At 57.9% G+C, this 14,918-nt stretch overlaps 2 protein-coding genes across 8 annotated transcripts; both read left to right on the forward strand.

Annotated features, from left to right (window-relative positions):
- The first annotated feature begins 821 nt into the window (after positions 1-821).
- Hmg20b (high mobility group 20B) lies at positions 822-5,364 on the forward strand. 3 transcript variants are annotated; one of them, XM_076919283.1, is made up of 10 exons: positions 822-928; positions 1,149-1,204; positions 1,792-1,900; positions 2,209-2,412; positions 2,726-2,846; positions 3,158-3,204; positions 4,018-4,090; positions 4,389-4,604; positions 4,725-4,857; positions 4,934-5,364. In XM_076919283.1, exons 2-10 carry the CDS (start codon positions 1,167-1,169, stop codon positions 4,944-4,946), a joined length of 954 nt encoding a protein of 317 aa, XP_076775398.1. In that variant the 5' UTR covers positions 822-928; positions 1,149-1,166; the 3' UTR covers positions 4,947-5,364. The 3 variants fall into 3 exon arrangements, with proteins under 3 accessions (XP_076775398.1, XP_076775399.1, XP_076775397.1); XM_076919284.1 differs by lacking the exon at positions 822-928 and having other exon boundaries at positions 942-1,204; positions 3,161-3,204; positions 4,934-5,119; XM_076919282.1 differs by lacking the exon at positions 822-928 and having other exon boundaries at positions 944-1,204.
- Positions 5,365-7,770: 2,406 nt separating this feature from the next.
- Gipc3 (GIPC PDZ domain containing family member 3) lies at positions 7,771-14,853 on the forward strand. Of its 5 annotated transcripts, none has more exons than XM_076919271.1 (6): positions 7,771-8,134; positions 9,338-9,523; positions 9,639-9,819; positions 10,798-10,910; positions 12,016-12,110; positions 12,253-14,853. In XM_076919271.1, exons 1-6 carry the CDS (start codon positions 7,955-7,957, stop codon positions 14,696-14,698), a joined length of 3,201 nt encoding a protein of 1,066 aa, XP_076775386.1. In that variant the 5' UTR covers positions 7,771-7,954; the 3' UTR covers positions 14,699-14,853. The 5 variants fall into 5 exon arrangements, with proteins under 5 accessions (XP_076775386.1, XP_076775388.1, XP_076775390.1 ...); XM_076919273.1 differs by having other exon boundaries at positions 11,978-12,110; positions 12,253-12,558; XM_076919272.1 differs by having other exon boundaries at positions 7,775-8,134; positions 11,978-12,097; positions 12,253-12,571.
- Positions 14,854-14,918: the final 65 nt, after the last annotated feature.

Here is a 14,918-nt window from a genome sequence, read left to right on the forward strand (position 1 = left end):
ATTTGGATAAAGCGGACTAAATTCAAGCTGTTGGTTTTCTCTGTGACCCTCGGCTCGCTGAGCCATCTTCTCAGCTCGCAGCTGACCTTCAAATGCTCTCAGCCCAGCTTCTATCTCAGATCTAGGTGTCAGCCTCCCAGCCTGTTACTCCTCCTATGGTTCGATGTACCCCTTGCTCAGAGACTAAAATCAAGGCTCCACGGGAAGAAAAATCAGTGACGGGTGGTCAGCGTATGCACAGACCATTTCCCCAGTCCTCCGTTTATAAAGCATACGTTTATTTATTGATTTTGGTGTGTGTGTGTTACACATGTCACAGCACACGGTTGGAGTTCAGAGGACAACTTGCTGGAAAACCATTCTCACTTTCCACTTTGTGGGTTCTGAACGCAAGTTGTCCACTAGGTGGCGAGCACCTTCAAGTGCTGTGCCATTTCTCCAGACCCATTCTTTTTTTTTTTCAACGTAGTAAGAAAAAAATACGCCTTGCCCTACTGCAGGAGGATGCCTCTTGGAACTTAACTCCTTCCTCCGAAGCCTAGTGAAAACGCCTCCTCTGCCGATAACTTCCCCGGTCTCCATCTCCACACCCGAGCTCCCGCGTCAGGATGGGGACTACTAGCCCTTTAAGAAGCTCCGTCCCACAGCACGCTGCCAATCGCCTCCGATTGGTCCCGAGCGCGTCCGAGCGCAGCCGAACTTGACGCACCCGCCCGCAACCTGCCCGACGCACCTCCCACGCGGCTCCGCAGATCTTCAGCCAATCACCGCCTGGCGCGCCGAGACTAATCTGCATGACCCCGCCCCTCATCGACTTCTCAGCCAATTGGAGCACTAGGCTTGTGTTCCTTAGCATGTGGGCGGAGCGGGCGCGGGCGCTTGGTTGGAGCGTCGCAGCATCCCAGGTCCCGGGAAAGTTTTTTCAGAGGTGAAAAGAGCCGGGAAGTCGGGGCCTGCGCGGGGCGGGGGCTGCGGGGCGCGGCCTCCGGGACTCGATCTCGCAACAAAGGACCGCGGGGCCTCCCGCCCAAGGACCTCCCCGCCCCGGGATCCGCCTCCCGCGCCTGGGCCCCCCCCCCGGGACCGGCCTGCGGTTCCCATCGGGGTGTCAGGCAGGACCCCCTGACCTTTGCCGGCTTCTGTTCCAGGTCTCGCCTGGAGTGGCCATGTCCCACGGTCCCCGGCAGCCAGGCGCAGCCACCGCGTGAGTGCGCCTCCCCCAGCCCGTCCCGACCCTGGACATGCCCCGTCCCTATTGTCGGGTACCCCTGGAAACGCCTTGTGTCCACCTCGGGTACTCTTGGACATGTCCCGTCCCACGTCCCTGGGAGCCCCGGAACACTCCCTTGTGTTTACCTTCGGGTACCCCTAAACACGCCATGTCCACGCTGGGACCTCTGGACATGCCCTGTCCCATCCTCAGGAACCCTGGTCCTGTCCTGTGCTTTCCCTGCCCCTAGCCACCTTATCCCCACTGCTGGGACTTCTGACCATGTCTGTCACTCTTCGGGGATTTCTGTATTCCCTGTAGAACTGCCAAGGCGCCCTTGCTCTTCCTCACTTTCTCACCTTGCTCCCAGGCTCCAGGACCACCTCACCTCACTCCCCGTCCCCGCCCCACAGTGCTCTGTGTGACCCTTGGAGCCTCAAACCCTGGGTCCCCACCTCGTCTCCCCGGGCTCATGAGTGCTCCCACAGACTTCTGTGATCTCCAGTTACAGAAGGGGATGGGTAGGTGTGGGGCAGTGATTCCGGCACTGAATGATAACCCTGGTTTCCCATGTCCCCAAGACCTGCGGGAGGCAAGACTCCAGGCCAGCACGGACCCTTTGTAGTGGCTGTCAAGCAGGAGCGCAGCGAGGGTCCTCGAGCCGTAGAGAAGGGGCCCCAGGAGGAAGAGGTGAGTCCCCATCTGGAAAGCCTGGCCCGGGCTCAGCAGCACAGCCCTCATAGTCCACACTGTCTAAGACCCTCCCGCTGCCTAGCAAGAGGCCACGCCCCAGCCCAGCCCGTCAGTGGCTTCAGCCCCACCCACCCCCAGGAAGCTGTCTCGGTGCAGGACAGTGGGCTCTAGAGTTCTGACCCTTGATCTGCTGTCCTACCACTAGACTAGGCCCCGCCCACCCCTCCCAGAGCCCCGCCCACCCCTCCCAGAGCCCCGCCCACCCCTCCCAGAGCCCCTCCCAAGGACACAGCCCCCTCCTGCAGCCAGTGAAGAAGCGAGGCTGGCCCAAAGGCAAGAAAAGAAAGAAGATTCTCCCAAATGGGCCCAAGGCCCCGGTCACCGGCTATGTCCGATTCCTGAACGAGAGGCGGGAGCAGATTCGCACCCGCCACCCAGACCTTCCCTTTCCGGAGATCACCAAGATGTTGGGCGCCGAATGGAGCAAGCTACAGCCGGCAGAAAAGCAGGTAGAGACTAGAGAAGGGGGTGGCAGAAACAGGAGGGTCCCCGGGTCTTCCAGCCAGCAAGGCAAGCCGCATCAGTGATCTTCGGGTTCAGTGAGAGACCCTGGCTCAAAGAACAAGGTGAAGAGTGAATCAGATAGACCTGGGGAAGGGATGTTCTCTCTAAGGGCTCGAGGGAGGGACGGAGGGAGGCAGGCAAGGGGAGGTGTTGCGAACAGATCAGTATAAGGGGAGTTAGGGTCCTGGCCCTGGCCACCCTTGTGTGCTGGCCTTCGTTTGGGCTGGTCCTAGTTTGTGGGTGATGCCTCCCTTCTAGCGGTACCTGGATGAGGCAGAGAAGGAGAAACAGCAGTACTTGAAGGAGCTGTGGGCGTACCAGCAGTCAGAGGCCTACAAGGTCTGCACAGAGAAGATCCAAGAAAACAAAATTAAAAAAGGTGAGGGGCCGTGCATGGTGACACGCGGGCCGGGGCATGGTGACACGCGGGCCGGGGCATGGTGACACGCGGGCCGGCAGAGGCAGGCAGTCTCTATATCCGAAGCCAGCCTGGTCTATAGAGTGAGTTCCGGGACAGAGAAACCCTGTCTCAAAAACAAACAAACAAAAATTCAACAACAGCAACAAAAAGCTGAATGGGTCCGAACTCTAATGGGCATAAGCATAAAGCTTACATGGGGCTGCAGGTGGGGACTGGACTAGGACGGCCCCTGGAGGCCTGGCTGACCTGCCTTCCTCCCTCCCCACCAGAAGACTCCAGTTCTGGGCTCATGAACACCCTCCTGAATGGGCACAAGGTAAGAGCCTGTCTGTCCGGAAGACACCGATGTTTCTAGACACTTCCCCCTCCCCACGTTACTGTGCTTCATAGACAAAGCCAAGACCACTGTGGGGACACAGCAACCCCGTGGTGGGGCTTAGTGGTGAGGTCGTTGCCCAGAATGCACAGGACCAGTGGCTCCACCACACACACACAGACACACACACACAGACACACACACACACACACAGACACACACACACACACACAGACACACACCACCACCACCACACATACACCAATACCACACACACACACAGACACACACCACCACCACACACACAGACACACGCAGACACACACCACCACCACCACCACCACACACCACCACACACAGATGCACACCACTACCACACACCCACCCACCCACCCACCCACACCACCACACACACACATACACCAACACACACAGACACACACAGACACACACAGACACACACCACCACACACACACACACATACACAAACACATACCACACGCACACACACACACAAGCAATCGAAGATTCATGTATAGAGGGCTGACCCAGCAGCAGGAAGCTGGGGACTGCAGCGCAGCTCACAGTGAAGGACACTCACTGCTCCTGCCGAGGACCAAGGTTCAGTTCCCAGCGCGCCCTTGGCTGTGAGCGCCGCCATCTGTACTCCAGTTCTGGGGATCTGCTGCCCTCTGCTGCCCTCTGTGGGTACTGCATGCACATGGGAGACACACACAATAAAAACAGGAAATAGAAGCAGGCTGAGTGCTCCAGAGATGTGGGTCCCCACCGAACTGCTTGCCATGTCCCAGGGCGTGGACTGCGATGGCTTCTCCACCTTTGACGTCCCCATCTTCACTGAGGAGTTTTTGGACCAAAACAAAGGTGAGGTTTCAGCAGGTGTCGGTGTCCTGGTTGCAGGAAGACTGCGAATGAGAATGAGGGCTGGAGTCGGGAGGGACGGGTCGGGTCGGATGGATGGGGAATAGAGGGAAGATGGGGCCAGACTGGAGCCGGTGGGACTGAGGGCAGATAGAATCAGGGCTGAAGGGAGACGAGGTCAGGGGTAAGGCCAGGGATGGAGGGGGACGGGTCGAAATGAGGCCGGGATGAAGTGGGTGTAGAGCGCTCGGGGGTCAGCACGGCGAGGCGGCCGCGCTGGGCTCTGACTCCTGTCCCGCAGCACGCGAGGCGGAGCTGCGGCGCCTGAGGAAGATGAACGTGGCCTTCGAGGAGCAGAACGCGGTGCTGCAGCGCCACACGCAGAGCATGAGCAGCGCGCGCGAGCGCCTGGAGCAGGAGCTGGCGCTGGAGGAGCGGCGCACGCTGGCGCTGCAGCAGCAACTGCAGGCCGTGAGGCAGGCGCTCACCACCAGCTTCGCCTCCCTGCCGGTGCCCGGTGCGCGGCCCCGCCCACCCACGGGATGGGGCCCGCCCACGGAACGCCCCTTCTCTGCGTGTCCGGCCCCGCCCAGCTCCGGGCCTCGGGCCCGCCCCTCACTAACCCACTGACCCGCAGGCACCGGGGAGACGCCGACGCTCGGGACGCTGGACTTTTACATGGCGAGGCTTCACGGAGCCATCGAGCGCGACCCCGCGCAGCACGAGAGGCTGATCGCGCGCATCAAGGAGATCCTGGCGCGGGTAGCCAGGTGCGGGGTGTGGAAGGGGAGGAGGGAGGTGAAGGCTCCGCTCTGCTCCGTCTTCATCACCCCCTCTGTCCCACAGCGAGCACCTGTGACAGGCCTCTTGGGCCGGGAACGCCCCTCCCCACCTGCCCAGGAAGAAGCTGCACCTTGGGGTCTCCAGAACCCCTTCAAATGAAATCTCAACCGCATCCCTTTAGCTTCGAACCCCATCCCAGGTTGCAGAGCCCGGGAGACCTGTCTGCCTCGCAGGGAGGGTCACACTGCAGTGCGTCAGGAACAGAGGAGCCACGGCCGCCGGACTCGAATATCCCACCCCCACCCCTGGTGCAGAGCAGGACCCCAGGTCACTCACCGTACAGCCAGGGGACCCACCGCGCAGGCACTGGCTAACCTGGCAGAGCCGGAGTAGGAGTGGGGCAGTCCAGCAGCCCCTTCTTCCCCAGCGCCTTTCATCACTCAATCCGGACTTTTAAATAAGTGTTGAATAAAAGCAAATGGGTTTTCACTCGAGTTAATAGTTGCTTTTTGGGGGCGTGGCCCAGCCTGTTCGATCCTTGTGCTGCGGTGGCTTGGCCTGCCCTCCTACCTCTGGTAGACGGAGGATCTCAGATCCTCCACTACATGGTTATCAGGGAGGGAAACTGAAGCAGAGTTGGACTGGAGTCCCCCATCGCACTGTCGGTTTTGAGGGTCCTCTGTGGGTTCAGGAGCAGGCTGGACATTCAGTTCACACAGCTGAGTTCCCAGACTAGACTCCAGCCCACTTCTCAGAATCTTTACTGCTTCAGCTGGATGGTGGCCACACTTTTATTCCCAGGACTCAGGAGGCAGAGGCAGGAGAATCTCCAGGAATTTGAGGCCAGCCTGGTCTACAGAGTGAATTCTAGAACAGCCAGGGCTACACAGAGAGACCCTGTCTCAAAACAAACAAAACAACAAAAACCAGCTCACACCACAGAGTTCTCTAGCCATCAGCTCTACCTAGTTCTGGAACATTCCTTAGAGGAAACCCTGACTGCATGACCCTTCTCTGTGCCCAGTCTCCAGCCCTCCTACAGCCACCACCCACTTCACATCCTTGGACACCTCCCATCATGGAGGTCACACTGTGTGGCTTTTTATGCCTGGTTCTCTCAGTGAGCATGTTTGACCCTGTGAGACTTGTCCTCTTCACGGCTGAGTAATACTCCATGTGCCCCAGGCTGTGGTGAATCACTCTCGTGTGACAGCCTGTGCCTGTCTGCTTCCTGTTTGACCGTCCATGTTGACCCCCGCCCCGGGCGGGAGGTGCTGGATGTGGCAGATGACTGTCGAAGACGCCTCTGGCTGGAATTTGAGAGAGCCTTGCCAGGGAATTGTGTTTAATTAATGAGGTAGAATATCTTTTAAAACTTCCCAGTCTAACACACTTATGCTGTCCAGTGAATTGTACCCCCATCCTCACCCCAGAACCTCCAGGCATGACCTTGTTAGGAATCAGTGATGACAGTGTAGTTAACTTGAGTGAGGTCATGTTGGAGCAGAGCAGGCGCCATGCCAATAGCGAGAAAAGGAAAGTTGACACAGGCCTGGGACTGGGCTTCGTGACAACAGAGGCAGAAACTGCCCAGCAGGCCTGTGGGCCAAGGACAGTTAAGGACAGCCTCCCACAGCGACTCTGATGCCAGGACCTCCACTCGTCAACTAAAGAAGGGTTAAGTCCATCTGAGTTTTGTTTTGTGACAGTGTTTTGTTTTGTGATAGCCAAGGCTAGCCTGGAATTCACTGTGTAGTTGCTTGTCTCCACCTCCCAGTACTAGGTGTAAATGTCCCCATGCCCACCCAGATGTCCAGATCCCTCTCTCCCTCTCTCTCTCTCTGTGTGTCTCTCTCTCTGTCTCTCTCTCTCTGTCTGTCTCTCTGTCTCTCTCTCTCTGTCTCTGTCTCTCTCTCTCTGTCTCTCTCGCTCTCTGTCTGTCTCTCTGTCTCTCTCTCTCTGTCTCTGTCTCTCTCTCTCTGTCTCTCTCGCTCTCTCGCTCTCTCGCTCTCTCGTTATCTGCATGTACAGCTGCATGCCAGAAGAGGGCATCAGATCCCATTACAGAGGGCGGTCAGCACCAGCTAGTGTCTCAACCGCTGAGCCACCCCCCCCAGCTCCCCTTGTTGATTCTCTTTTAAGCCACCTACTTTGTGACTCTCTGTTGTGGGAATCTAGAAGACACACACAACCCCAGGGGTCCACTGACCTCTGCACCCCACTTCACCCACCACATACCTGGGAAATCCCTAAAAAAGTAGCATTTTACAGTGGTTTGGTCTTCATTTCTTAACAAAAATTCTTTTGGGGGGGAGGGGAGGGTGGGTTGAGACAGGGTTTCTCTGTGTAGCCCTGGCTGTCCTGGAACCCACTCTGCAGGCTGGGCTAGCCTTGAACTCAGAGACCCACCTGTCTCTACCTCCCCAGGGTACCCTCACTGCCTGGCTAACAGACATTTTTCCAGGGGTAGTGCACACAACTTTAATTCTATCACTGGGGAGTCTGAGGCCAGAGGATCAAGAGGAGATTAAGGTCACCCTTGGGTACATAGTAAGTTCCAGGCCAACCTGGGCTACATGAGATTCAAAAAGAAAACAAAATGATTAAGGGAGAGATGTGGAGGTAGCGGTCTTCAAAATAAACAGGTGAGCAGGAACTCACCGTGAGCTCTGGGGACTGAGCCACAGAGGAGAGCCCAGCTTGTGCAAGAGCCCTGGGGCAGGGTGGACCATGGGGTAGAGCGAGGAGGGAGGAACGCGGCCAGAGGGAGGACGCGGGAGTGAGTTCACGGGCTTGGCCGGGGGCTGCGGGAAGGCCTTTGGTGTAGACGGTGGGCTGTGCGCGGAGCCGAGCGGAGGAGGGAGAGGGCGGGTGGGGCTCCCCAGGAGGCCAAGACTGGACACAGCGCCCACAGCCCAGGGCCTCCCCCACCGTTGTTCGCGGGTCCCCGGGGAGGGCGCGGCTGGCCCTGGAGGGCGGTTTCACCTTCCCCCGGGCGGCTCGGGTTCCCGGATCCGCTTACACCCGCCTCGGCTGTCGCGGGCCCCGGGCGGGAGGCGCAGGACGCGGCGGACCCCGCGCGCCATGGACAGTGCTGCGCCCCGCGAGCCCGGGGCCACCGAGCCCCCCGCCCGCGCGCGCCCGCGCCTAGTGTTCCGCACGCAGCTGGCGCACGGCAGCCCGACCGGCAGGATCGAGGGCTTCACCAACGTCCGCGAGCTCTACGCCAAGATCGCCGAGGCCTTCGGCATCGCGCCTACCGAGGTGAGGGCGGACCACGGACACCACCCGGGACCCCGTCTGTACTGCACACGAAAGACGGGACCAGACCATGGGGATGGGGTTCCCGTATCCCCGAGGACCCGACCCAGCGGTCAGGAGCCCATGAATGGCTGATGGGTGGGAATCAGCTCTGTGGGTACAGTGGTCATCTAGGGTTTAGAAAGGCAAGTTCCGTCCCCGGCACAGGATAAAGCCGGTGTAGTGATGTAAGGCCTGGTATTCCAATACCGGGAAGGTAGAGGCAGGAGGATTGGGAGTTCAAAGTTGGTCATCCTCAAATACATAGAAAACTAGAGGGTCAGCCTGAGCTACATGAGGCCTTATATAAAATAAAGCCACTTTTAATTTCTTTAATTCAATTATTTCTATTATTTCCTTTCAGTTGTTTGCTTGCTCTTTCTTTCTTTCTTTCTTTCTTTCTTTCTTTCTTTCTTTCTTTCTTTCTTTCTTTCTTTCTATTTTGTTTTTCTGAGACACGGTTTCTCTGTGTAGCCCTGGCCGGTCTGGAACTCACTCTGTAGACCAGGCTGGCTTCTAATTCAGAGATCCGCCTGCCTCAGCCTCTAGACTGTTGGGATTAAAGGTGTGCGCCACTGAGTAGTACGGGTTTGATTTATTAGATGTGGGGGCACCGGAGCACATGGTCGAGGTTGGACAGCAGTGTGTTGGGGTCAGTACTCTCCTTCACACACAGCCCCTGGGGATCAAGTAGGCTGGCCGACAGGCTGCAAGCCCCTCCCGGCTCCCAACACCAGCCTTCCTGGCCATTCTCATTCCATTGCTTGTTCATTTAATTAAGATGATATCTCACTTTGTAGCTCAGGCTGGCCTGAAATGCATTCTGTAACCCAAGCTGGGCTTCTAACTTGCACCATTTCCCTCGCATTGGCTTCCCAACTTCTAGGCTTACATTCCTGATCCAGGGTGCTTGGCATTTTTATTTCGGAGAAGCCTGAGACCCTCGCTCATCCTCCTGTCTGACAGACCCAAAGCATACCCACAGTCTTGCCAGCCCACCTGGTCACCGGTGGGCAGTTAGAGGCTGGGGGCAACTGCTGTCTCATGCAGGCCACAGGTGCTTCTGGCCTCCAGGGGGCGCCCGCAGAGTCGGTCTACCTCAGAAGGGTGTGCACAGAGTTGAGTTTTGTCCACGGCTGAATCGGGGTCCCTTTCTTATCCGAACAGATCCTATTCTGTACCCTAAACAGTCACAAAGTGGACATGCAGAAGTTGCTGGGGGGACAGATTGGGCTGGAAGACTTCATCTTTGCGCACGTGCGTGGAGAGACCAAAGAAGTGGAGGTCACCAAAACGGAGGACGCTCTAGGACTGACCATCACAGACAATGGGGCCGGATACGCCTTCATCAAGGTGCCTGTGGGTGTGTGTGAACTAGGTGTTTAATGGTCTAGACCTAAGGTGACTCTGGGGACCCCAGAGAGGGTGACTGGGCAGATGATCCAAGAGTGACTGTAATTTCCCACAGAGAATCAAGGAAGGCAGCATTATCAACAGGATTGAGGCGGTGTGCGTGGGAGACAGCATCGAGGCCATCAATGACCACTCCATTGTGGGCTGCCGGCACTACGAAGTGGCCAAAATGCTACGGGAGCTGCCCAAGTCTCAGCCCTTCACCCTGCGTCTAGTGCAGCCCCGGAGAGCCTTCGGTAAGACTGCTGGGCCCCAGGTGTGCCCCAGGGCAATGAGAAGCAGAAAATGCTTCTGACCCATACTCTCAGAGCCCAAGCTCCCCTCAAATTCAATATATACCCAAGGATGGCCATGAGCTTCTCATCCTGGCCTGCTTTGCAATGACTTCTACACAGCGCTCCGGGGACCCTGGGATGAGAAAGGGAGGTTGCTTCTAGAACAGTTTCTCAAACTTAGTGATGTGAGCAGCGTTTTGGGGGTGCTTTCTGTGTAGGGTCCCAGGCTCTTCAGGGCACTGAACAGTGTCCTCACCTCCAGTCACTCTTGGTTAGGAGCTCCTCCAGGTGGGACAGCCACACACGTTTTTTGTTTTTTTGTTTTTTGGTTTTTTTGGTGTTTTTGTTTTTGTTTTTGTTTTTGTTTTTGTTTTTGTTTTTCGAGACAGGGTTTCTCTGTGTAGCCCTGGCTGTCCTGGAACTCACTCTGTAGACCAGGCTGGCCTGGAACTCAGAAATCCACCTGTCTCTGCCTCCTAAGTGCTGGGATTAAAGGTGTGCACCACCACTTCCGGGCATCACTCAGGGTCTCTTAGGGAAAGAATAATATACACCTCCAGGACTCCAACCTTGACCACACCCCAAAACCCTCACTGGGGGATTCTAAGCAGGGCTGCACCCCCTCACCACTCCCTCAGCTCCTTCCCTGGGCGGAGGGCTACCCTGACCACTCCCACAACTCATCACTGGTGGAGGCTCCACCCTTACCACACCCTATCTCCTCTTTGGGGGCTCTAGGCAGGCAGGGATCCACCCTGACCACACCACACCCCAAGCCCCATAGTCCTTCAACAGCCCTCAAGAGATTAAGACATGCTAACCTTGGGTTCAAGGTCAGCCTGGGTTACAGAGGAAGACCCTGTTGGCAAAAGAAAACAAACATGAAAAAAACGGTCCACACAAAAGGGAGCTCACCTGTCACCGCTCTGTCCCCTCCAGATATGATTGGCCAAAGGAGCAGGAGCAGCAAGTGTTCCGTGGAGACTAAAGTGAGCAGCGGGAGGGAGACCCTGCGCCTGCGCTCCGGGGGCGCTGCCACAGTGGAGGAGGCGGTGAGTGACTGTTGGGATGGTCACAGTTGACCCTCTCTCATCAAGCCCACAGTGCTCATGGTGATCAGGCCTGTTCCCTGCATTCAGGAGGGCAAGGCAGGAGGATGGTCACAAGTTCAAGGCTAGCCTGAACCTCTGAGCAGAGCCCTGTGTCCAAAAGATAAAGACCCTGTTCTCAGAGCCGCTGTTTCCCATCTTGTGCAGTGGGTACCAGCTGGAGAATGGGACAACAGGGACAGTGCCAGATCACAGAGGCCAAGGGGGGTGCCTGTTCCTGGCAGAGAAGCAGGAAGGACCAACGTGGCCTCTAACTTAGTATTATTGGCTTTTTTTTTTTTGCACTGTGTGTATGCATACAGAGGTCAAAGGTTAATATCTTCCTTACTCCCCAACTCTAATTTTTTTGTTTGTTTGTTTGTTTTTTGGTTTTTTGAGACAGGGTTTCTCTGTGTAGCCCTGGCTGTCCTGGAACTCACTCTGTAGACCAGGCTGGCCTCGAACTCAGAAATCCGCCTGCCTCTGCCTCCCAAGTGCTGGGATTAAAGGCGTGCGCCACCACCGCCCGGCCAACTCTAACTTTTTGAATGGCATTTCTTTATTGTTTTATTACTTTTTGCTTGTGTATGTTGTGTGTGCACGTGTGGGGAAGTGGACAGGAGGGTGGAGTTCAGAGGACACTTGGGGAGCCGTTGTCACTTCCACCTTTACGAGCGTTCCAGAGCTTGACCGCAGGTCCTCAAGCCTGTGAGGTGAGAGTCTCACGGAGCCGGGCGCCTTGAGAGTTGGAATTCTGTGTATTAACTGTACTAGGTAATGTCCTTGTGAGAGTTTTTCAAGTGTGTTCGAGGACATCCATCACCCCTCCCACCCAGACCTCTGCTTTAATGACACATGGTCCATCGGCTACACCACTGAAGAAAGTGTCTCCTACCCCTTTATCTACCGCTCCTGGAGGCGGGTCACCCAGCCCCTCCCCATTATCAATTCCCCACAACCCTGTCAATTCTCAGAGGCGGGCTCCCACAGCTTCCACCCCTAGCAACCACTAATGGGCTATCAATCTCCAGCCTGTCACTCACCCACTGGGCCATTCACCTGTCCGCAGCCCAGCGACGCGGAAGCGGCAGCGGCGCGCAGGGTGGACGACTTGCTGGAGAGCTACATGGGCATCCGAGACCCCGAGCTGGGTAAGCGGCGCGGGTAAGCGCGGAGTCCCCGGTGCGGGAGGGTGGTGGTAGGCGGGAGCATGCGCCCGAGCTCACACTCCGTCCTCCGTCCCTCCATCTGCCCGTCCATCCCGTTTGCTTGTCCATCCTGTCCGTCTGTCCGCCTGGTCCCGCAGCGGCCGCGGTGGTGGAGACTGCTCGGAGCTCGGCAGGAGCCCAGGCCTTCGCACGCGGCCTGGACGCCGTTCTGGGCGAGTTCGCCTTTCCAGACGAATTTGTGGTGGAGGTGTGGGCAGCCATTGGCGAGGCTCACGACGACGCTTGTGGCTAACGTGTGTGGGAGTCTCTAGTCCTGGGCCCAGCCCCCTGCCCCAGCGCCACTCCAGAACCCAGGACAGACCTGAGACATGGCCCGCCACCAGAACCCGACCCAGTTCTGAGATCCAGGCCCACCCTGAGGCCCAGCCTGGTTCTAGCACCCAGTTCAGCTCTGAGACTCAGCCGGAACCCCATCTTGGTTCTGGAACCCAAGTTATCCCCGAGGCCCAGTCTGGCTCTAGAACCAATATTGAGGTCCTGCCCAGCTCTAGAACCCAACCCAGTTCTTTGACCCAGGCCCATCCTGAGGCTCAGCTTGGTTCTAGCACCCAGTCAGAATCCCAGCCTGATTCTGGAACCCAGGTTAGCCCCAAGGAAAGGTCCTGCTCTAGAACCAGAATTGATGTCCTGCCCAGCTCTAGAACCCATTCTGTGACCCAGGCCCATCCCAAGGCCCAGCCTGATTCTAGCACCCAGCTCAGCTCTGAAACCCAGCTGGAATCCCTGGCCAGCCCTGAACTCCAGTCCTGTTCGAAAACCAAAATTGAAGCCCAGGGCAGCTCTAGAACCCGACCCAGTTCTCTGACCCAGGCCCACCTCGAGGCCCAGCTTGGTTCTGTAACCCTGGTTGTCTCTGAAGTTCAGCCAGCCTTTAGATCCCAGCCTAGTCCTGGGATACAGTCTGACTCCAGAACACATGTTGGCCTCGAGGCTCAGGCTGTCCCTGGAACTCAGAGCAGACCCAAGCTTGAGCCCTGTTCTAAGATTCATCCTAAATCTGACTGCCAACCCATCCCTAGAACCCAGGCTGGCTCTGAGGCCACGCCCCATTCTGAAGCCCACTCCCGACTTAGTACCCAAGCCAGCCCTCAGGTCAACTTCTGCTCCAAGCCCACTTCTAGAACACAGGCAGGCTCTGAGGGTGGCCTTGGTTCTAGAACACAAACTCACCCAGATAGGAAGCCATGCCCTAGAGCCCGGTCAGACACTGGGACCAGCCCTGAAGCTGAAGCCCAGGTCATGACTGACCCCCAGCCTTCCAGAATGCAGCCACGCCCTGCCCCACAGCCACACTCAACCAAGACAAACGTTAAGATACAGCTGGGCTCAGAGCACCCTCCCAGCTGCCAGCCCGGGTATGAGACAGCTGCCACCATGGCCTGGCCCTTCCCTGATACTTGGAGTGGTTCAGGGGGAATGGCTAGCTTGGGACCCCAAGCAACGTCCAGCAAACCACTGGCTGACGGAACCCAAGCAGGCTGGAGTAGCCAGCAATCTTCCACACCGCTGCCGAGTGCAGGCCCCCAGAGCCATACTGCTGCCTGGTCCAAACGCAAATCTCAGCCCTGTTCCCCAGCACAGCTGCCTGCCAGAGCTTCCCTACGCCCTGGACCCCAGGCTAGCCCTGGTGATGAGTCTGAGGCTCAGCCAGGGGGCAGGGGCAGGACTACTCTGACAGCAGAGACCCACTCCCAAATGCCATGCACTCCTGAAACGAGGCCCAGCTCCGGGATGTCTCCCGGCACCAACCCCACCCCTCCCAGAAGACAGCGTGCAGGCTTCAGGGCACAGTCTGACTGTGGGACCCAGACCGACTTCCAGGCACGGTCTAGCTCCGGAGCCCACGCTGGTTGGGCCAGACATCGAAGGTCCCAGCTACAGCCATTGGCAGAGAAGGAGCCCAGCTACAGGTCCCTCTCTAGTTCTGGGGACAGAAAGCAGCTCCCGGCGACAGCTGGAGCCAGCAAAGACCCCCAGCAGGACACAGGACAGTGGCTTGGCTCTGGGGCCCACTCGGCCTCGAGAACCCAATTCAGTCCTCAGGTTCCATCACACGCTGGAGCCCAGCCCAGCGCTGCGAAGGATTCCAGTTCCAGAACCCGGTCAGGCCCCGGCCCCAGCCCCGGCCCCAGCAGCTCTGGAAAGCAGCCCAGCGCGGGAGCCCGGCCCCTTAGCTCTAGAGACAGTCGCCGCCCACAGCCCCCTGGCCTTGAGCCTATAAAGGAGCCTGGGACCCTGGCACGATCTCAGTCTTCAAGCCCACTGACCCCCAGAGCCGTCACCCCTGCCCCGAGCAAGGATGGTGGGCCTTGGCCTCAAGATGGAACCCAGGCCACAGCAGGCCCCAGGCCGGGGCCCCCACCCTCCCTCCTGAGCTCTGGGTCACCAGTCCCAGACACCCCTCAGAAGCCAGCCCTTTTTCCCAAGCCCCAGCTGGGATGCCAGAAGCCCACCCCACCCTCCATATGCGTCACTCCTAGCCCCTCCCCCGGTCTGGATCTCTTCCCCCACCCCAGCCAGTGACCTGACTCATCCCAGCAGGCGTGTAGGGCTGTAGAAACTGAGGCTTGGGTTTCAGGAGCCTGGCTGCGAACCCCAAATCCCCTGTAAGAGGATCCAGTCACAGAAGGCACGGGTGGGAGACCCCTGGGAGACCTTGCTGGGGAATAAAGGAGCCTGCACCCTCACAGCCTCGTCTCCCCTGGACTGTGGTTTTCTTGGAGCTGTGGCGTAGGGAGGCGTA

This window comes from Arvicanthis niloticus, chromosome 22, assembly GCF_011762505.2.
Source record: "Arvicanthis niloticus isolate mArvNil1 chromosome 22, mArvNil1.pat.X, whole genome shotgun sequence".
Lineage (NCBI taxonomy): Eukaryota > Metazoa > Chordata > Mammalia > Rodentia > Muridae > Arvicanthis > Arvicanthis niloticus.

Excerpts from the sequence above, each read along its gene's own strand:
- Hmg20b (XM_076919283.1), top strand. The coding sequence starts at position 1,167 with ATGTCCCACGGTCCCCGGCAGCCAGGCGCAGCCACCGC. Across the intron at positions 2,847-3,157 it reads AGAAAACAAAATTAAAAAAG|AAGACTCCAGTTCTGGGCTC; the intron begins GTGAGGGGCCGT and ends CCTCCCCACCAG. Across the intron at positions 3,205-4,017 it reads CCCTCCTGAATGGGCACAAG|GGCGTGGACTGCGATGGCTT; the intron begins GTAAGAGCCTGT and ends GCCATGTCCCAG.
- Gipc3 (XM_076919271.1), top strand. The coding sequence starts at position 7,955 with ATGGACAGTGCTGCGCCCCGCGAGCCCGGGGCCACCGAGCCCCCCGCC. Across the intron at positions 10,911-12,015 it reads CTGCCACAGTGGAGGAGGCG|CCCAGCGACGCGGAAGCGGC; the intron begins GTGAGTGACTGT and ends ACCTGTCCGCAG. Across the intron at positions 12,111-12,252 it reads GAGCTGGGTAAGCGGCGCGG|CGGCCGCGGTGGTGGAGACT; the intron begins GTAAGCGCGGAG and ends CTGGTCCCGCAG.